The sequence below is a fragment of the Pholcus phalangioides genome, unplaced genomic scaffold (genome assembly GCF_987345545.1).
Source record: "Pholcus phalangioides strain wild (caught in Gottingen) unplaced genomic scaffold, Ppha-v1.0 ptg000017l_1, whole genome shotgun sequence".
NCBI classification, from domain to species: domain Eukaryota; kingdom Metazoa; phylum Arthropoda; class Arachnida; order Araneae; family Pholcidae; genus Pholcus; species Pholcus phalangioides.
Genome location: NW_028301610.1, coordinates 54,635,830 through 54,658,498, shown reverse-complemented (window position 1 = coordinate 54,658,498; position 22,669 = coordinate 54,635,830). Strand labels below are relative to the sequence as shown.

At 36.1% G+C, this 22,669-nt stretch overlaps 1 protein-coding gene across 1 annotated transcript in view; it reads left to right on the top strand.

Moving 5' to 3' along the window:
• Positions 1-22,669, top strand: part of Usp47 (ubiquitin specific protease 47) — a 507,668-nt gene that overhangs the window by 155,832 nt on the left and 329,167 nt on the right. The window contains exon 9 of the mRNA XM_089246367.1: positions 5,010-5,149. Coding sequence (XP_089102493.1) covers positions 5,010-5,149 — 140 coding nt within the window. The remainder of the gene's footprint in view (positions 1-5,009; positions 5,150-22,669) is intronic.

The window sequence follows — 22,669 nt, the reverse complement described above, 5'->3', positions numbered from 1 at the left end:
GTTATTAATGCATTGTTAATCAACTGCTTTAGCAAGGGGACACCAGTATCGATTGGTAAAGGAAATTCTAGGTTGTGGTGTCGCAGAGAGTTTTTCCTCTAATAGGGTTGGTAGTAAATGGAATAGCTTACCTCCGGGGTTCATGAATTCTAACACAATTGATACAGCTAAAAAGAAGTATGATAAACATATTGGGATAAATCCAGAAGCTATCCATACTTAGATGAGACAACCATAAGTTTTTATGGGCAGTATATTCATATTTCATTATAATTATTGGGTTTTTTTATTGCTCTTATTGGGTTGCTGTATTTTTGATATAGTTTAAGATATATATATTCGACATCTATATTTTTTATGGGCATCTTTTTGCAGCCACCTTGTTGGGGCCTTTGTATTTGTAATTGTATAAATGTATTTATCATCTCTTTCCTATAATAAGAGCTGGGTCATTCCATTTCAAATCACCCGGCAAAATGCCACCCATTGTCTCAGATTTCAATTATTTTTTTTTATTTGTTGCATTTACCTTCCTTATTAACCGTGTCAAATATTATTTGCATATCTCTAAAACTTTTTGAGAAAAAAAATGTTGAAATTTATCAAAAACTGATGCAGATGACTTTTCCGAGGCTCGATTTTTAAGCGGCATTGTTTGAGAAAATAAATCATAACTTTTTCAATTTTCAATATATTCAAGTGAAATTTTCACTAAAGTGTTCACAAAAACATACAGAATATGAATAAAAATAATTCATACGCTTACATTTGAAATTTACATGCAAAAAAAGTATGTAAACTTTGTTTTTGTGGAATTTTTCGTTAGAAAAAATACAATTTTTCTAACATATTTTTAGACCAGAGGCACAGCAGTTACCAAAACAACTTTTATTTTAAATTTCTCCTAAATATATGAAGTAAAATACTGGAGAAAAAAAATAATGGTTTTTTGACCGTTAATATGTTTATTCTGGCTCGCAACACAAAATTCATCGAAATAAGACTGGATCGTTCTGATTTCAAATCATTCAACTAGATACTGAAATGCAACCCATCATCCCGGATTCCAATTATTATTTTTTATTTATTGCTTCTTCCATGCTTGTTGACCATGCAAAGTTTCATGTACACATCTCAAAAACTTTTTGAGAAATAAAATGTTTTCTAACCTCACGAATGACGTCTCTTAGGCTAACCCCATTCAAGCAATATTATTTGTGAAAATATATCATAACTTTGCAGATTTTCAATATATTCAAATGAAATTTCCACTAAGATGCTCACAAAAAAAATGTAGATTATGACTAGGAAAGAAAATTTAAACCTTTGCATTAAAAAATTAGATTGCAAAAAAATCATTGAAATTTAATTTTTGATTCTTTTTATAATAAAAACACAATGGCTCACCTTTGCTTTTTCATTTACAAAAGCTCTCCTGCTTTTCGCACAGCATATTCAGTGACATTGAACTCTTCAGATTTTTTTCCTTGTTCCCCTTTCTTAAAGCAGGGGCCAGAGTTAAAATTTGCAGTTTTCCCCTTGTTGTGATGGTTAAATTGAGTCTTATTTCTAATTAACTTTATCAAAATATTCATATTTGCTTTCAGTTTAATATCTTCATTAAGTGTGCTTTGAGATTCATTTTCTGGTAATTCTTCAAAAACTTGACAAACATTTGATTTTAAAGTGTTGCTAGCAGATTCAACTTTTCTTTTGGCATTGTTTGACTTGCACTGTGGAGCTACCCTATGAAGTTTAATTGGTGACTCTTCTATGTTCTGTAAAGATGAATTTATTCCTTCAAGTGCTTCTTGTTTAATAATTGACGTTTTTCCAAAGTACTTCTCTACATTGCTATTACTGTTCATCTCTTCACAGTATTCAGTTTCTTCACCTAATTTATTGTTGTTTATATTCACTGTCCCTACAGGCATGGCATATTTTTTGCCCTAGAATTGATTTTGTACACCCATTTATTTCATTTATACATGAAAAATACAAGTTTACTATCCTTAAACCTTTTGTTATTTTTTCTTATGGCATTTTAAAGGATTAAAGCATGCTTTCGGATATATTTCATACTTTGAGAAAAAAGCTCTATGATGCTTAAACACACAGTAGATAAATGTTCAGAACTTGCTCCACTCCTCAATATTGACGTCCGATGGGTCCAATGATGTAATGGGTAACAGATTTTACACATTTGCATAACACTTTTTATGACAGTCAGATCCAGTTTTTTTTCCAACACTATAAAGTGTCTTTTCTGACATTTTACTTTGAATTCCAAAATGATGATATAAAATATTTAGCTCAAATGGAAATTGTGTTATCATAAGAAAAAGTTGCTAACCCTGGAGTAGGCTACTTTATGGAGCACATTCTGTCTTCAGCAAGATCATAATTGAGACTTGCATCATTTGATTGGGGGGGGGGCAGTTTAGTTCTAACACTTTTGTTTTAGTTTTCGCAATGAAGCAGCAGCAGTGACTTTATCATCACCTGCTGGGATGATAAAGTCTTATAATTAAATAAGACACCAGCTGCCCTCTGAAGGACAAAGACCAGTGTGCTTATATCTTCACAGAAGCTATTATTTTTTACAATCATCATCACAACAAGAAACATCACATCTTATATATCACCCCCAGGCATTATATACATTAGATTTTCAATTCTACTCTCTTCCATCTGCCTCAGCTACAACAATTAGGTTGTAGCTGATAATTATTTCATTCTTTGTGATTTAATGCTTCCTATCCTGGCTTTTTATCAGCAGTTTTAAATTATTTCTTGGGAAAAATATATAAAGGCTTGTGTTAAATATTATAATGTAGATTTTTTTTTCACACAAGTATAACCATTTCATATTTATCATATACATTAAATATATGTTTATTAATATATATGCTGTAAAAATCAAATTAAAAAAAAATTAACACTGATGTGGTAAAATAACTTTATAATTAAGCATGTTAAATAACTTCAAAAATTAATCTATATATATGATTAATATTATCTGGATTTATCAAATACAAAATAATTCTTTATGCAAAAGTATATCAGATTGCAAAAGTTTGTCTTTGTTGCATCATAAGAAATATTTATAGATCAATTAAAAGTGAAATTAATTATTTGGAATTTGAACACTTCTGAGAATCTGAACATGAAGGTTTAATTTGAAAAATTATTTTATTCACCCAAAACCTTTTTTTTCACGAACTCCCATTTGACACATTACATTAACATTTCTAATTATTTCATGAATTCATTTAATCCTAGAATTATAAAATTTATTGTTTTGAATTATTGCATTAACTACTCGTGAAACTTAATTTAGTGAATACTATAATAAATGTATAAGCGTACGTGAAAAATAAAATATAAATTTATTTTTACTAAGCATGAATCATTATATTAAGTCAAAATGTACAAATTTAATTAATGTAGTCATATAAGTACAGTTGTTTTGTTACTCAAATGTATTAACTGTCAAAATAATGTTTACTTTTCTACAGTCTTCTTCTTAATATATTAATAGGATTAAATTTTAAAAAAAATTGGAAATTCATGCTGTGCATCCAAAAAAAAGTTTAAAAATTGTGTTAAAAATTAAGAAATTAAATTTAAATGACTTTTTCCCTCTAAGGTTTACATTTTTTCTATTCATAATCTGCTTTTTTTTGTGAGCATCTTAGTGGAAATTTCATTTAAATATATTGAAAATCTGCAAAGTTATGATCAAGGGCGTAGCGAGGGAGGGCGACTTGGTTACCCCCCCCCCCCCCCCTCGAACAAAATTTCTGGCTGCGCCCCTGGTTATGATATATTTTCACAAATAATATTGCTTGGACGGGGTTAGCCTAAGAGACGTCATTCATGAGGTTAGAAAACATTTTATTTCTCAAAAAGTTTTTGAGATGTGTACATGAAACTTTGCATGGTGGAAGCAATAAATAAAAAATAATAATTGGAATCCGGGATGATGGGTTGCATTTCAGTATCTAGTTGAATGATTTGAAATCAGAACGATCCAGTCTTATTTCGATGAATTTTGTGTTGCGAGCCAGAATAAACATATTAACGGTCAAAAAAACATTATTTTTTTTCTCCAGTATTTTACTTCATATATTTAGGAGAAATTTAAAATAAAAGTTGTTTTGGTAACTGCTGTGCCTCTGGTCTAAAAATATGTTAGAAAAATTGTATTTTTTCTAACGAAAAATTCCACAAAAACAAAGTTTACATACTTTTTTTGCATGTAAATTTCAAATGTAAGCATATGAATTATTTTTATTCATATTCTGTATGTTTTTGTGAACACTTTAGTGAAACTTTCACTTGAATATATTGAAAATTGAAAAAGTTATGATTTATTTTCTCAAACAATGCCGCTTAAAAATCGAGCCTCGGAAAAGTCATCTGCATCAGTTTTTGATTAATTTCAACATTTGTTTTCTCAAAAAGTTTTAGAGATATGCAAATAATATTTCACATGGTTAATAAGGATGGTAAATGCAACAAATAAAAAAAAAATCATTGAAATCTGAGACTATGGGTGTCATGGCTGGGTGATTTGACATGGAATGACCCACCCACAAATAGAAAGAAGAAGAGATGCTAGTCTGTTGAAAATATTTTAGCCAAATGTAGGTAAAGTCAATCTATGATTTCACCAAGAACACACAAATATTCAAGTTTGTAACTTGAAGGCCAACTCTAAAATCATAATACTAGAAGTGACTGAACATTTTAAGATTTTTCCTCAACCTGGTTTGGTTAGTCCTCTTTGGTTTCTTTTCGAGGTAGGATTGCCTTGTTTCTGATAGCAAATTAATACTTCTTGCTTGCTACGATTTCAGCTTAAAAATAATTGAACTTATGGACCCATGCTTGAAACGGGACCTGATTGTAAGTCTGGAAGTGGCTAGTATTTTCAGTTATTTTATATATATCCAAATAATACTGTATTGCTGATACCTAGTTAAAATTCATTATGGTTTTTATAGCTTGGCAACAACATGATGTGCAAGAGCTATGTCGAGTGATGTTTGATGCTCTGGAGCAGAAATTTAAGTACACAGAGCAGGCTGATCTCATAAGCACATTGTATGAAGGAAAACTGAAAGACTATGTAAAATGTTTAGAGGTTAGAACTTAATTATTCTCTCTTTCAGCTTTATCAAAACATATTTATTCAAATGTAAAAGGCCAACTCTTAAACCTATGTTAGCCACTTTCCTGATATGAACAAGATAATTTGGTGTTTTTCAAAGTGTGCATCATGGTTCTAGAGGCCATCCCCAACATCTGTCGTTGGCAACATAGTGATTTGTAGATATCAAAGTATACCTATTCAGTGCTTTGACATAGTTGTTTTCTAGACAATTCTCAGTTTATCCAAGGAGTCCTAGATAATTGATGGTAAGGGTAAGTGGCAGGGGAAGCAGTGGTTGGCAGAAGTTTGAGAATTACTTAGTTAACCCTTCCTGATCTAGTTGAAAGAAATGTATTCAAGTGGATTTTTTTTATTATAATGGGATGTAGTTAGAAGCAATGAACTGAGAACAAGGTGTTTACCATCATAAAAAGATTGGGAAATTAGAAAATAGTCATTGAAAGCAGGAAAAAAAGAAATAAAGAGAAGGTTATGGGTTTTTCTTGTAATTTAAGAATTTCAGCTTTTCCTGCCAAATTTTTGCACTCAATTTTATTTTTAAAATCACAATCCCTTGGATCAGCCTTTTGGTTAGTGAAATGGTAAAGCAGATTTTAATAAAGAGCCTTAAGAGTGCTATAAAGAGTGAGTAATGATTTTTTCTACGAAAAGGTGGTTTTTTTTCTTTATTCAGATAAAACCACTCGTCTTTTTGAAATTTTTCATGCCAGTGATGAACATGAAATTCTTCGTGTGTGTGGGGGGATCAACTGTTTACTGTTAACATCAAGCCAGTTTTTTTAAGTTATGGCAGTTGCTTAGGTTTTCCTTCTTGGACTTAAATATTGGGTTTTGCTTGTTTATGTACACAAGAGTGGCATTGTTTTCTTTCATCAGACTGGATGCCTACCAACATGGAGAAGTCGGGAAGGGGGTACTTATGCGTTAATTTAATGGTGATTTATAACCCAGTCTTTGTTTTAATTGAGTAAAATTTGGTCTATAAAAGTGCAAAAATTCAGTTGATGGCAATGTAAAAGAGCATCCTTCTTGACTTATCATTACTAAGTTCATCATTCCATGTTGAGTTATGTAAATATCAGTTTTTTCCTCATTTGATTTCTTTTATAAGAAAAGTTTGTGAATTTAACAATGTTCTCTCAAATTTGTGTTGCGCTGCCTCAAGGGTAATTTTATTGCAGGAGCCAAATTCCATGATAATGAGATCTGATACAAAGCTCTTGGCAAGAGATGAAAGAAATGTCAAAATCCGCCATTCAAAATTGGCAATAACTTGTAGGTTTAGCAAATGTTGAACCTTGCAAGTACACAGATAATCAAAACTTTTATGTTTGTGGCAAATTTGTAGTCTGTATTACAGTGGTTCCCAAAATTTTAGAAGTGTGATCCCCTTTTAACAAGAATTTTATCAGCGATCCCTCCCCTTCCACATAGTGACCATATGTCCCATTTTTGGAAAATCCTTGATTTTTTGTTAATGTGAATGTGCTTTAATTTCCGTAATCAGTGATAAATGAAATGAATTATTTTTCAATATTTAGTGAGCAAAACTGTTTTATTATAAGATTTCAAACTACCCACATGTTTTTAGCTTTGAAACCTGTGGAGGATGTCATCAACAGAGCGGCAAATTATGGCAGAATGCCTATTTTTAAGAGAGTTTCACTGCAGTTTTGAATGTGTTTTTGGGCTGTTATGATTGGCATTTTATTACCATTCGAGAGTCTGTCTTGGTTTGGTCATGGTCTGCCGTATTATCTATGATCGATCCAAAGGTTGGGCATGAGACATGTTACCAGGGTGTCTGCCATCACCGAATGAGAAAAAGGTCACGGAAGTCCCATAAAAGTCACAAAATTTGAGTAAAGGTCACAGATTTTTTTTGATTCTTCAGAGATCTTTTTTTCCCTAAAATCTAGACTTTGGAAACGCTGTGGCATTCAATATTTTCTTCTCTCTTAGGTTTCTTTTCTCTTTTTTTTTGCCCTAGAGGGAGGAATGGATGGGTAAGTAGCAACAGAAAAGAACAATGTCAATGTGTAGTTACCCTATATCAGGACAGACATATGGGTGGGGCAAAAAAGCTATTTATCTTGGATGAACAAAAAAGAACTTTTCTTTCTTTGCTTGTTGGGAACTCTTAACATATTCCCCTAGCAGTGTTCTCAGGATCGTGTGGTAATTACTGGGGGAGTTGACTGGCACAGTAGTTGGGAGTCCTCTTGGGAACAATATTGGTTTTCCGTAGGAAGAACACTGCCTTCCCCCCACATCATGAAGCAGGGCTATTGGTTCTTTGGCGGGTCCTCAAGCCAGAGTTTTCACAGGTTGGGGAGCTCTGTAGTGAATTTATAGCATAAAAAAACAAGCAATGATGGTGATTTTCCCAGGCCTCATGGCTGCAGCCGTGTCAGCCCCATCCTTGGTGGAAGGGCCGGGTGAAAAGGCACCAATTTCTTCCCCCTGCGAAAGAAGAAAGTTTTTTTTTGTTAAATATCATCCATTTATTTTTTTTAATTGTGTCAATCTTTACGAACCAGGGACTATCTATAGCAAACACCAAATCGTACAGTATACTCATGTGACAGAACGAGAGAGTCCATAGAAGACAAACATCTGACTCATTCACCATTAATTGTGTTGCGACGCAACACAATTAATGACCTGAATGACCTGAAACTGTGCTGCAGGTTCTCTTGAACGATCTGGAAATGCGTCGCTTAGTTAATTTTTTACAAAATGAGGTTTGAAGCTGTGGGCCTCAACAGATGACTCCGGGGCCACATTCGTACCGTGGGCAATGGGGTATGCATGCATGTGCTACATTTCTCTGGCACCTAGACAGGTTTTTTTCCTTCTCTGAAAAGCACGGCGGAAAATAGATCACGATCATTAATTGGACTTTTAAAGTAACAGTAGAAATTTGATTAATTTCTGTTTAGTTTTGCTCTATTTACATTGTTTTTGATCCCACATTCTGTGGAAATGAAAGATTTTTAAATTCGTTAGAACTTGAGTTCCTTAAAATATCAGTAGATAATACTATAATTAAAATATATAATGTGTGAATCTCAATGGCAGAACATTTTTAAATGCCATGATAATTTGGGAATTCAGTTATTTCCCTCCTATTTTTTCCTATTTTTTGTCAATGGTGTTCCTATTTTTCCAATTTTTTTTTTCAAAATTTCACTTCTAGGCCTGAGTGAATTGATAGTGTGAAAAAAAAAAACAGAATTACCTTGGGTCCCCGGGCTGGAACCCTGTCAGCCCCCTACTGTGCTTCCCTGTGCAGGTGAATGGGACATTGACTCAGAATTAAAAAAATCGGCCGGGGCTATGTTTGTACCATTACACGATGGTTTCGGGTGTCGTATATAAAAAATGTTTCCTTTAATTTTTTTATTTTACCTGCACTGATATGTATTGTCTGCTCACGATATTGCAATCAGTGAAGAAATGGGCTAATTCGTGCACATACTATTTAGACGGAAATTTCTTCTGATGCACATCCCTGTCTGGAGATGTGTGTCGATACTGACAGCGAACTGCCAATTTTGACACGCGCCGTTGATCGTTGAACCAATCGAACAAACTGCTTGATCACTTGTATCTCACTTCATTCAATGTTGTCCGGCTCTTTTGCTCTGTTTTCAGCCCACTATCACTATGCGTTGCAGCGCTTCTCAACACAACGCAGCTGTTGTGCACACTGCTTAATCTTAATATCAATAATAGTGTGTTCTGTAGTTTTGAGAATTCACAGTATGCGTTTTCAACTTGCGTGGATGCACCCGTGGAGCTTGTTTTTGATCGTTTTGTTCTATAGGTGCTGAAGGAACTGATATGACAAAACCGGGGGGAATCTAGGGTTGCCAGATTTAGCCCAGATCGCCCTCATAGTAGTCCTAGATCTAGTCATTTTGAAATTTTTATTTATTGTATGACCTTTAATTTACCTCCGAGAACCGGTCCGCTGTATATTTCCGCCGATCGACCGGCATTGTTTACATTTCAGTATCAGTATTGCCAGATTTCATGTCGTAGTTATAGAATAGAATAGAATATTTATTTCATGGTTAGAAACCATTCGCAAAGCCGCCATGTGACAAAAAAAAATTCAGAACCATTTACATCGCACATTCACATATTAGATTCATTTACATATGCAATAGATACAATGATTTAGCAAATGATGGGAGCGAATATTAGTGAGTCTCTGTCAGAGTACCAGGATTTACTATTATCCACTAGGGAGGAGGGGGGTTCAGATGTGGCAGTGATTCCAGTGCTGCCAAGGGGTAGTAGAGGGTATAGGAGTAGGATCCAACAATTCAATATAGGCCTGAAGGACATTTGCTCCTCACTTGGGGTCATGTTTTTGGAGCTTCCCGCATTTACTGATAGGTGGCTTCGTTCAGATGGGATCCATCTAAATAAAAGGGGGGTCAGGGAGGTTTACGATAGTCTTAGGTTAGGTTTTTTACTCCCAGACCACGTAGTCGGGAATGCGGGTTAGTTAATCATAACAGTACTGACGGGGAATTACCCACCTCTGACTTGGATGGCTTCTCGATTGACAATAAATCACCGGGTAAATTAAAATGTGTGCTAATTAATGTCAGGAGCTTGGGTAATAAGAAAGAATTTTTAGAAACTATGGTAGTTGTGGAGGGCTTGGATCTTATAGCCATTACAGAATCTTGGGCAAACAATGGGGATGAATCTTTCTTACACATCTCAGGATACGATACTTTTTTGAGAAATGGATCTGTGGCGAACTGAACTTTTTGACTTTAACCATAACCGTGAAATATACGTCACATCGTGGATCTATAAATACTGCCGAATTCTATTGTACATTCGCATTGCATTATATTCGTTCATCTGTATAACCACCATTTAATAGTTCACGTTAATTAATCATGTTATTCGTTCTGAATATTTAACCTTCTGATAAATGTAATAAATAACAGTTATGTTGATTATGGAGTCTACTGATATTTCTGAAGTTCTATCATTCCTTCATTGGTGACCCGTGGCGTGATGTTGTGAAGTTAGTTGACATCGATGCGTGCTGATGCTGAGTATCCTGACCGAGTTGTCGCCGGTGATGCCTGAATTTTGTTGAGCCTTTTCGTCGGACAGTTTCGAGGTGAGATAAAACCAATTTTTTTGAACTATTGTCGTTTTGAGTGGAGTTCGGGATTCTGCTGTCCGGTCCCTTGGCGCTGGCCAATAAAAAAAAAAATCGCTCATATTGTCATGACGGATCCAAACGATAATTCGGTCCCTGGGATTTCCAGAATAGCCGTCAAAGCACCACCTTTTTGGGAAAATGACGCGGAATTGTGGTTTCAGCAAATGGAATCGCAATTTCACATTGCAGGTATCACTGTTGACACTTCTAAATTTCATATAATAGTCGCTAATTTAGATGTAAAAATCTTAAGTTGTTGTAGAGATCTTGTTCGCGATCCGCCTAGAGAAAGGGCATACGAACAAATTAAAATTAGAGTGCTTGAACATTTCGCACAATCTGAAAATTCGCGACTCAGATTATTGTTGCAAGATTTGAGTTTAGGTGACAAACGACCTTCACAATTATTGAATGAAATGCGAACATTAGCCGCTAATTCAATCAGTCAAGAGGTGTTACGTACACTCTGGTCACAAAGGTTGCCAGTTCATATGCAACAGATATTGTCAACATGTAAAGATTCACTTACAGATTTGGCAGTTATTGCCGACAAAATAAATGAAGTCTCAAATATCCCTATAGTATCCGGCGTTCAAAAATCAAATTCCGAATTAGATCAGCTGCGGTCAGATTTGTCAGCTTTGAGGGACGAAGTCCAAAGAATGTCTCGTTGTAAACATAAAAAAAATTTTCGCAACAAAAAACGATCTCGATCCCGCGATCGAAATTTTTCAGATCAGTTGCATTCAGGAAAATTATGTTGGTATCATAGCCGTTTTGGCACCAAAGCCGCCAAGTGTGTCCAGCCGTGTCAGTGGTCGGAAAACTGCTAGCCTCGCCTGCTTTAACGGCGGCAGACGATGGCCACTTACACAGCCGTCTATATGTTCTTGATCTCAAATCAGGATTTCGTTTCCTTGTGGATAGTGGAGCTGCTATCAGCTGTTTCCCGAGATCATTAACTACGGCTTCAAAAAAGCAGGATTTCACCCTGTACGCGGCCAATAGTTCAAAAATTTTTACCTATGGCACAAAAAAACTCGAATTAAATCTTGGACTGCGACGATCATTTCCTTGGACTTTTGTCATTGCTGATACATCTCAGCCGATTTTGGGAGTAGATTTTTTGGAAAAATATGAGTTATTGATTGACGTCAAAAATAGGTTACTTATTGATAGCAAAACAACTCTTCAATCGAAGGGATTGGGTTGTTCAGGTCCCTCGTGCGGATGAACTCCGATTTCTGGAGAATTACCGTACCATAACATTTTAAAAAAATACCCTGAATTATTTAATTCTAATTTAAATTCTAATCCTAAACCTCATGACGTCACTCATTGCATCGAAACAAAAGGTGCACCAGTGTTTTCCAAGCCTAGGAGACTTTCACCTGAAAAGTTGCAAGCAGTTAAATGCGAATTTCAGTCTCTCATCCAACAGGGCATCATACGACCCTCTAAAAGTCAATGGGCAAGTCCTATACACCTTGTTCCCAAGAAAAATGGAGAATGGAGAATATGTGGTGATTTTAGGCGTCTAAATGCAATTACGATCCCTGATCGTTATCCTATCCCACATGTTCACGATTTTACAAATTCTCTTTCTGGCAAGACCATTTTTTCGAAAATAGATTTAGTAAAGGCATACCATCAAATTCCAGTGGAACCTGAAGATATCCCCAAGACCGCAGTCATTACGCCAATTGGACTTTACGAGTATGTATACATGACATTTGGTTTGCGTAATGCTGCTCAAAGTTTCCAGCGGTTCATGGATAGAGTTTTATCTGCTTTAGGATGCTGTTTTTGCTATTTAGACGATTTATTAGTCGCTTCGGTCGATGCCGAATCTCATAAAAATGATTTGGAACAAGTATTCAAAAGACTTTCCGATTTTGGTATTTTAATAAATCTTGAAAAATGTTCATTTGGTTATCATGAATTGCCATTTTTAGTTTATTTGATAACACAAAAAGGCCTTTTGCCCATGCCTGAAAAGGTCAAGGCATTACTTGAATATCCATTGCCAAAAAATGTTGACGATTTGCGTCGATTTTTGGCTATGATAAATTTTTATCACAGGTTTCTAAAAAATGCAGCTGAAGTTCAAACAGGTTTGCATGAGTTAGTCAAAGGTAAGCCTAAACGAGATAAGTCATTAATTATTTGGTGTGACTCTAGTAAAAAAGCTTTTGAAGCCTGCAAAAAGGCTATTTCAGAGGCATCGCTTTTGACTTACCCCCAACCTGATGCCAAACTTTCACTATGTGTAGACGCTTCTGAGGTAGCGATAGGTGCAGTTTTGCAGCAAGAAACTGGTAATAAAATTGTAGAACCCCTAGCATTTTTTTCTCGCAAACTTTCTCAACCAGAAAAAAAGTATAGTACTTTCGATCGAGAATTACTAGCTGTCTATTCGGCGATACGCCATTTTAGACACATGTTAGAGGGCAATAACTTTACCGTTTTTAGTGACCATCGTCCTCTCATGTATGCACTACAACAGAAAGGTGATAAACATTCCCCTCGCCAAATCAGACATTTGGAATATATAAGCCAATTTACAACTGATTTGCGTTATTTGCCTGGCAACCAGAAAGTGGTTGCAGATGCTCTTTCGCGTGTGGAAGAAATTTCACTGAGTGGCTTGGATTATGAGCAAATGGCCTGCGCCCAGCGGTCGGACCCGGGATTGCGTTCTTTACTCGATTCCGACAGTGGTCTCGAATTAAAGGATCTCATGATACCGAACGTAGAACAGTCCCTGTATTGTGACGTTTCTACGGGAGTGATTAGACCATATGTTCCCGAAGAATTCCGACGTAAGGTATTTAACATGATTCATGGGCTATCGCATCCTGGAATTAAAGGTACGATAGACATGGTGAAAAAGCGTTTTGTGTGGCAATCCTTGAATAAAGACTGTAAAGAATGGTGTCGAACTTGCATGGAGTGTCAAAAATCCAAAATACAACGGCACGTGAAATCTCCTCTCGGTACTTATCCATTACCTACAGCCAGATTTGCACATGTACATTTGGATGTGGTAGGTCCTCTCCCATCGTCTCGAGATAACCGTTATATATTAACGTGCATCGACCGTTTTACACGTTGGCCCGAGGCATTTCCGATTCCAAATCAAACTGCAGAAACAATAGCTGAAACATTTTATTCTGGCTGGGTAGCTCGTTTCGGAGTACCTGAGACCGTGACAACTGACAGAGGAAAAAATTTTGAAAGTGATCTTTTCAAATATTTTTGCAGATTCCTTGGAGCTGAAAAAACCAGAACTACTGCTTACCATCCGCAGTCTAATGGCTGCGTAGAGCTCTTTCATCGCCAGTTGAAAAGCGCCATCATGTGTCATACTGACATCCGATGGACAGAAGTTCTTCCAAGCGTGCTGCTTGGGATACGTGCAAGTTTGAAAGAGGATATGGAAGCTACGCCTGCTGATTTGGTGTATGGATGCTCCCTTCGTTTGCCCGGCGAGTTCTTCCGAAACTCTTCCAAAGACATCTCTTCAAGGCAAGATTTCGTGGACAGTCTGAAAGCTTATGTGCAGCGATTACGTCCAACTCCTACTTCAAGCCACACCTCTAAAGCATGCTTTGTTCACAAAGATCTACCGATGGTCAAGTACGTTTTCGTCAGGAATGATGCCGTTCGTCGCCCACTGCAACAGCCGTATCAAGGTCCACATCGTGTCTTGCAGAGAACGGAAAAGTTCTACACTTTGGACATCAACGGCAAGAAAGCAACAATTTCCATCGACAGGCTAAAACCCGCCTACGTACTTAGTGATTCCTTGGTTCAAGTAATGAAGTTCGGGACGGCGCAGTGATTACACGCTCTGGTCGTCGTTCTCGTCCGGTTGTCCGTTTTACTTCTTGATTATCTTCACGACTCAACGGGGAGTATTTGTGGCGAACTGAACTTTTTGACTTTAACCATAACCGTGAAATATACGTCACATCGTGGATCTATAAATACTGCCGAATTCTATTGTACATTCGCATTGCATTATATTCGTTCATCTGTATAACCACCATTTAATAGTTCACGTTAATTAATCATGTTATTCGTTCTGAATATTTAACCTTCTGATAAATGTAATAAATAACAGTTATGTTGATTATGGAGTCTACTGATATTTCTGAAGTTCTATCATTCCTTCAGATCTGATAGGAAAGGAGGTGGAGTGTTGATATACGTGAAATCCTGTTTGAAGGCTAGAGAGTGTAAACTTATTGTTGGGGTTTGTTACAATCCACCGAATAGGGATCAAAACTACATCGCCAAATTGCATGATGAAATTTCCTACATGTGTAAGCGAAAGAGGGTTCTCATACTAGGGGATTTCAATTACCCAGGTATTGATTGGGAGAACCTTTCATCTGGAAATGAGTATGAAAGAGACTTTCTTAAGTTGGTGCTCGAAAATTTTTTGTATCAGCATGTATCAGAAGCCACTAGGGGTGCTGCTATTTTGGATTTAGTTCTTACTAGTTCTGAGGATCTAGTTGAACATGTTTCGGTGGGGGAAGAGTTTTCTTCCAGTGATCATCGTATCGTCAGATTTCACTAACTTTTCCTCGGGTAAGGTTGATAACAAAAGACTGGTTCCTTGTTTTCAGAGAACTAACTTTGATGTTTTGAGAGAAAGGTTAGCGAAAGTTTTCAAAGATCGGTTGGAGTCAGTAGGAGTGGTAAGTCAATGGGAGGAATTTAGTACGAAGCTGTCCTCTGTTTTGCACAACGTCATACCCTTTGTTCGAAAAAATCGTGTTTGTACATCGCACCCTCTATGGTTCACGGATAGCGCGCGCAACCTTTGTCTTGAAAAGAAAAGAGCATTCAGAGAGTATAAAAGTGGACGAGGTGATTTATCATTGTTTACTGATAAAAGAAGACTGTTGAAGAAAGTGATAAGGGATAGTAAAAAGGAAGTTGAATCTAGGTTGGCAGATAACATTGGCTCTGACCCAAAATCATTTTTTCGATATATCAATAATGGATGTAAGGGGACAGTTGGCCTCCTCTCGATAGGAGGCTCTAGGGTAGAGAGCAATGTAGGCATGTGCAGTGCTTTCAATGACTTTTTCGCGTCGGTTTTTAATGGAGATAATGATATTCGATATACACTCACTATCCCGGATGTCACTATTGTCACTATCCCGGATGCAACTAGGGTCATCGATTTGGGAATTCTCATTGACGAGCGACTTAGGTTTTCTGAACATTGTTCAGAGGTGGTCAAAAAAAAAGCGAATAGAATGCTTAGTCTTATTTTTAAAAAGGTCTCTGTGGGGCCAGTCGCACAGATATACAGGAGTAGTGTTGCTGAGGGTATCGTCCCAAGAGATTGGAAACTTGCTAACGTTGTTCTGATATTTAAGAAGGGTAGTAGAGAAGAGGTGTCAGATTATCGTCCTGCGAGTTTGACGAGCTCCCTCTCGAAAATTTTGGAAATTATCATCAAAAGGTAGTTTGTGAAGTGGATAGACGAGAATAATGTATTGTCGGATAATCAGCATGGGTTCAGGAAGGGGAAGTCATGTGTAACTAACCTCCTTTGCTTCTATGATTGCGTGACTAAGGCTTTGGGTAAGAGCAAAAATTTCGACGTTGTTTACCTTGATTTCCAGAAGGTATTCGATCGGGTCCAACATGGCAAACTTGGCAGTAGCCGCCTTGGCAGTAGTGACGTCAAACACTAAGTTTAGCGTTGATAAGTGCATGGTTGCTCATTTTGGTTCGAACAACCCATGGTTCTCTTACGAGTTGAATGGTGTCACTATCCCGGAGGCAACTAGGGTCACCGATTTGGGAATTCTCATTGACGAGTGACTTAGGTTTTCTGAACATTGTTCAGCGGTGGTCAAAAAAAGCGAATAGAATGCTTGGTCTCATTTTCAAAAAGGTCTCTTCACGTTCTCCTAAAGTCATTCTTCCGCTTTTTCGAGGCTTAGTTCGTCCTGGACTGGAGTATGCTGTAAGGTTTTGGAGACCATACCTACAGAGGGACATAGACTTGGTTGAAGAGATGCAGAGAAGAGCTCTGCGTGTCCTTATTCGCACACGGGGCTTGATTTATGAAGAGAGACTTCATTTTTTGAATATATTCACATTGGATTTACGCAGGTGTCAAGGAGATATGATCGAAGTGTTCAAAATTTTCAATGGGATGGATAGGATGGACCATGAACTTTTAGTACACCGCCAATTGACTGCTTTTACAAGGGGACACCAGTATAGATTGGTGAGGGACAATGCAAGGTTATGGTGTCGCAGGGAATTTTTCTCTAATAGGGTTGTTAATAAATGGAATAGCTTACCCCCAGAGGTTGTAAATTGTGACACAATTGACACATTTAAAACGAACATGTTAGGGTAAGTCGAGAAGCTATCCATTCTTAGAATAAGACAACAATAAGTATTCTTTATGGGCGTTGTATAATTTTTTTTTTAAATTTGTTAATTCATATAATTGTTTATAATTTGTGTTAATTGCATTTTTAATTGGGTTGCTGTATTTTTGAAATATATGACATCCATATTTTTATGGGCATCTTTTTATCAGCCACCTCGTTGGGCATTTTGCCTGTTGTGGCGTTGTATTTGTATTTACATTAATTTATAAAAAATATACAAATCATAGACACATCGGTACATGCACATATAGGCCATTATACAGGGTGGTAACTATTGACTGCCCAATAATTACACATGTGATTCCTTGTGAAAAACTAATATGGAAAAGTGTTTTCTCTTTTAGGATCTGACGAATATTTAATGAGTTATGATGCTTTGAATTTTTGTGACGTGTCAGTTATGTGCCAAACACCCAGCGAAAGTAAATTTTTCTGCCAGCAGCGGATTATCACTTCTTGAAAATGAACTGAAATCTTCAATCCCATTATATAAGCCAAGTTCGGCCTTCTTTCATGATTGGCGCTTTTCTCTCAATGTAGTTTGATAGTATAACCTTGTTGTTACGTTTAGCTTACGTGTAATTACGTGTTAGTTTCATCCACTATATTGGCGAATTTATCACCAGATTTGTGAAGTGTTAGCTAAATGAGATTTACTAGAAAATTTTTTTAACCAAATCAATACTTTTTTGCCAAAATGTGGTAATTTGTTCTCTTTCACTATCAAGTCAAATTTTCTGAGGGAATGTGCATACAGTGAGTTGTGTTTACTACGTGATCCTTTTTATATGCTGTCGTTTTAATCAGATTACATGTTGATCAATGAAACTATAATTTGATTCATTTTAAAATAAATCAAAAATATTGCAAATTGATGTAATTAAATTATAAATTGGGTTATTTTAAAACTTCATTGAAACAGTCACGTGTAAAATACTATAACGAAGATTACAAAAATGGTAGCTTGACGAAGGTGACTTATAAAAACCGTAAAATAATAACATTCAAGGCATTTTATGAATTGGCATATTCAAAATAATTAGTAGTTTTGGATATTTTCTATCAATTATTCATCAAGTCACATTTTCATACGATTTCTGCATGTGCAATGAAGATTTTTCATTTATTTTTTGACTGCAATTGATTTTTGTCACGCTGAAATATTAATAAATTTTTACTTTACCTTTCACAAGATTTGGACTACTTTGAAATTTTTTCCAGCCTGCATGATTTGCGCAAAACTAGGTCATTTTTTTCAGATGAAAGTTTATTCTGGGGTGTATTTATTGAATTGGATTATGTATTTTGTGGCGCAAGGACCAATTAGGTCAAACAGCACCAAAACAAATGACCAATTAAAAATAACTGCTTGTCATTTCAGGAAAGGAGGCGCGTGTTTATAAGAGGGCAGTTGCTCCGGCCCGCCTCTTCACACAGACGGACTTCAGGATGTCGCCACCCTAGGCCCTGCTAATTTTGCTGTCCCTTTGTAACATCCCTTAAAGGGGTTACATGCCCAGTTTGAATTATCCAGTTAAATGCAGGAAACAAACAAACAAGTTGTTTTGTATCACTTCAAGAGGCTTTATTACATTAATAGTTATTTTACATTAAGTTAGACTCGTTCATTAAAACAAATTTTTTTGCATTAAAGTCAATTATTCAAACATCAATGTTAGTTATAAAAAAGCGGGGATCTCACCACAGAAATCTATGTCCATTTAGCCGGACATCACCTTTCTTCTCACAGACCAAGAGATGCAAATGCATTAGATACGATAGCGATGTAGATCCATTCACATCGTTGAAATCAACCAAAGAATGAAGTCCCAAGATTCAAAGCAAGTCGCCAGCAACCAGTTTTCAGGTAGATCTCCCAGCAATCATCGATGAAAATCCACCGGAGTCCAACCAGTTGAACGTCGAAGATAGTGGAGGTACTGGACGCTTCTGTAGCATTCGACTAGAAGTTTCATCAGGAATCGAACCAATCGAGGTTTCATCTACTAGAGAGGGCAACCAGTCACCGGTTGAACTGCAAGACTCGTTGAGTAATTATTTAGTTTTCATAAAAACAATATCTTCACCGGACCCGCCGGGAACAAGAAAGGTAGTTATTCAAATCACAACATTTTTTTGAAGTTTCACGACCGAAGCCGAGAATAACAAGAGTTAGCTATATAGAAACGTCCTCTCCATTTGTCAATACAAGATTCATCGAAAGACTGGTTATTTGTGGAGATGAAGATTACAAGGAAGAAAATTCATCACTGCCCCCACGGGGACTCAAACCCTGGTCTCTCGCTTGCCGGATGAGTGCTCTACCACCTAAGCTATGGAAGCAGATAGAATATTTCAACCTTGGAGTGTATATGTTACCGGCAAAGTATGAAATACCGGTTTTATTCTATACTTTGCCTAGGAATGCCTAAACACAATCCAGGCAAAGTATGAAATATCTTCTTCCAACAAATCTCTCTAGGGGCGGTATAAAATATTACATAAAATTAAAATTTCACAGAACTTTCTTTTTTTTCCGGAAACGTTTCCTTTTGGCTCTCGTGAATCTGTTGAGGGGCGGTATAAAATATTACAATTTCGTCGAATTAAAATTTCGCAGAATTTTCGTAATTTTTTCCCAGAAACGTTTCCCTTTCGCTCTCGTGAAAAAGGTTAACTTCGCTCTCGTGAAGTCAGCACTACGTCTCTCGCTTGCCGGTCCGGCAGAGACGTAGTCCTGACTTTTACGTCGGGGGCCCATGGATACGTTACATTTGCTCTTATATGTGTGTATTTTGTTTCTTAATTTTTTTTTCCAAAAAATCATGCTTACACCCCCCTCCCTCCAGCTCTCAGTTTTCGAAATGAAAGCCATGTCTTTACTGTCTGTTATTCCAAATATTGTTTTGAGTAGGGCCTACTGTTTCATACACACATTCATAACATTAATGAGATGCCGTAAAAATTGTTAGATGTCGTCGAGACAATTTGTAACTGTGATCGATTTCATTCATTATGCTTGTTGTGTTACTCAAGTTAATTCTGTTTCAGAATTACAATCAAAAACTGTGATGCAACATGTAAATCTTCCAAAAGTTCTTAATTGGAACTGGAAACAAAAATTTCATCTTAAAATTGTTGGAGACACTTTATTCATTTAAGAGGTTTCATGACCCCTGAAGTCGATTTTTCAAACATGACTTTAAAAAATATTTCATTCAATTGTGAAAATCAAATGCCAAAAACTTCGTGTGAATCGGGTTAATTTGTTCTATTTTTTGAATATAAAATTAATTAATTACAGTTTAAACATAAACAAGAAAAAACGCTTTGAACGCAATTGTCACAAATTGCAGTTTTTGAGCTCATCCGCTTAAGATATGAAAAAACCTACTACACCAAAAATTCTGAAATTTTGTAAAAATATTTATACGGCATGATGATGATAAACCTCAAACTTCGATGTCTGATCATCCGGTTAGAATTTTATAAAGTTTGCAAAACTGTATAAATTTCAAAAATTGGAGAATTCAATATTTGTTTTAAAAATACTTAAATTAATTTTTCTAAAGCTGAGGTTAATTTTACTAACACGTGGCGAGTAACACATTTGAGAAAAATTTCAGAATTTTTAGGGCAGCAGTATTTTTTTTAAATCTTACGGATGAATTCAAAAACTCTGCAATCTTGGAAAATCGTAAAAATTAACAACCACGTAAAAATTTGGAAAGTGCACACACACATACAACAAAAGAGGAAAAAAACTGGTTTACTTTTTCGATTTCTAAGAGTTGTATCATTGTTCAGTTTTAAAAAACGTCAAGTTGAACGTTTGGAGTTCGTTCGGTGAATTTGGCAGGATTTTGAAGTGATGTCATCGATTTTTAAAGCGTTGTAATTCATTAATTATGGGTCAAATAAAAAACACTTTATCACATATTTAACACATATCAGTTTTTTTACAAGAAATCACGTGCGTAATAATTGGGCGGTCGATAGTTACCACTCTGTATATATTCACACATACTCAGATTCTACCATGGACCAGCGACTTACATTACACAAATCAAATCCCTCAGAGTTCAAATAAATTTCTAAATTTTACTACATCTGACAGGAAGAAAAAATATTTTTCCTAATTAGTTTTGTGTTTTTTAAGAAATTCTGTCATTGTTAGTGATAGGGCAGTTAAGTCAAAATATTTTAATCTGTAATAGTTATAAGATCGACAATGAAGGAAGACATGTTCCCAAGTTTCTAGAGCATTTTCATTGCAAAATGTACAAGGCATTGATGGAAAAATAACCAGTGTATTACCGCCAATATAGATCCTGTCCAATCCTAGCCATAACTAAACATGAATTCTCTTATATTTTAAGTTTTTATTGGATAATAAATATTTATCAACACAGAAATCTCTTTTATGGGATTTGTACGGGGGAAAACTAGTTTGGTTCAAAATATATGAATAATCATGTTGTGTACATTGATCGCAAGATATCTGAATTATTTGTGGGATATATTTGTCAAGTATAGAGGGGTCCTGGATCTTTATAAAATTCATTCCGCAGTCATCAAAAACGTTCCAGATTGATATTGCCCAATTACGTTTGTTAGCATTGGATATTTTTGCCCGTTTAAGCAAATCTACTAGACATATTTTTGGTAGTCTTTGTGACACACTGGGCCACGTCCTTGTTTCGTCAGTCATCTTACAAAAAACTTCTAGGTTTAGAAATAGGCTTCACTCACCTTAAAAAAAGGTCTTAGTTTGTAACGGGGAGGTAACCAGCAACAGCGCATGAACTGAGAACCATCGATGCAGTGGCACATCTCTCTTATATAGCGGAAAACCCGCGGCACAACATGTCCAGCAGCCAAAGGAGCCAACCAATCCCAGGCTTTGGTTTCAGGTGATGTCATAGAAAAACGGAGGGAATGACCCCTGGCGTCGTGGTCAAGGTCGTCAGGACGTCACACAAGAATAGTAAATGATCCTGCCGTTAGGCTCAACCAACTCCATTATCAATAGAGTTGTTAACTGAAAACAAGAACAAAACACTGCAAAAGTATGGGTGTCTGCAGCCACCCACACCTTAACACAATTACAACTACATAGTACATTTCCTTACATTTTCCTCCCCCACAAAAGAAAAATTGGTAGAATTTTCTCATTAAACTAAAAAATAAATGATCAAAAAATATTACACATTTACATACTTGCAATCATAATAAATTATCCCACCAATTTTCAACCTGAAAAAAAGGTCAGCAAAAAGAAAAAAATCAACATGCAATTTTCAACAAACATGAAACAAACTAAATATTAATGTTATTAAGGCGCCTTAATATAAATATAAAAAACTTTAAACGTCAACAATTTAAAAAATCTATGTACATACATTTGTAGACACATTTTCATTTTAACATTTCTTTTTACCAACACCAGCCATTCGGCCCACATCACCAGGCAAGCAGACACATCCATTGAAACAGAAATTCTCCAATGACAGACTTGGGCAATGGCATTCAATGTACTTCATTACCTCCTTTCCACTTCAAATTTTTCTCCATTAGGTGAATAGTAGTAAACATCACAGCGATTTCCTTGTTTTCGATTTACTCTCTCTCTTTGCCACCCCAGAGTGAAAGGAACATTGAAGCGAGACAAAACAGTCAACGGAGAATTAGGTAGAACTGAAGCATCACGTATAGAAATCACCTTTGGCCGAAGGCACCGGTGAGACAGCACTATATCTGATACTCTGATATCTGAAGTGTCATGAATAGCTGGAGACCCTACATCCTCTAAATCAACCCCTCTGGGTGTTCCACTCTGTGCAACTAAGTTAGAAC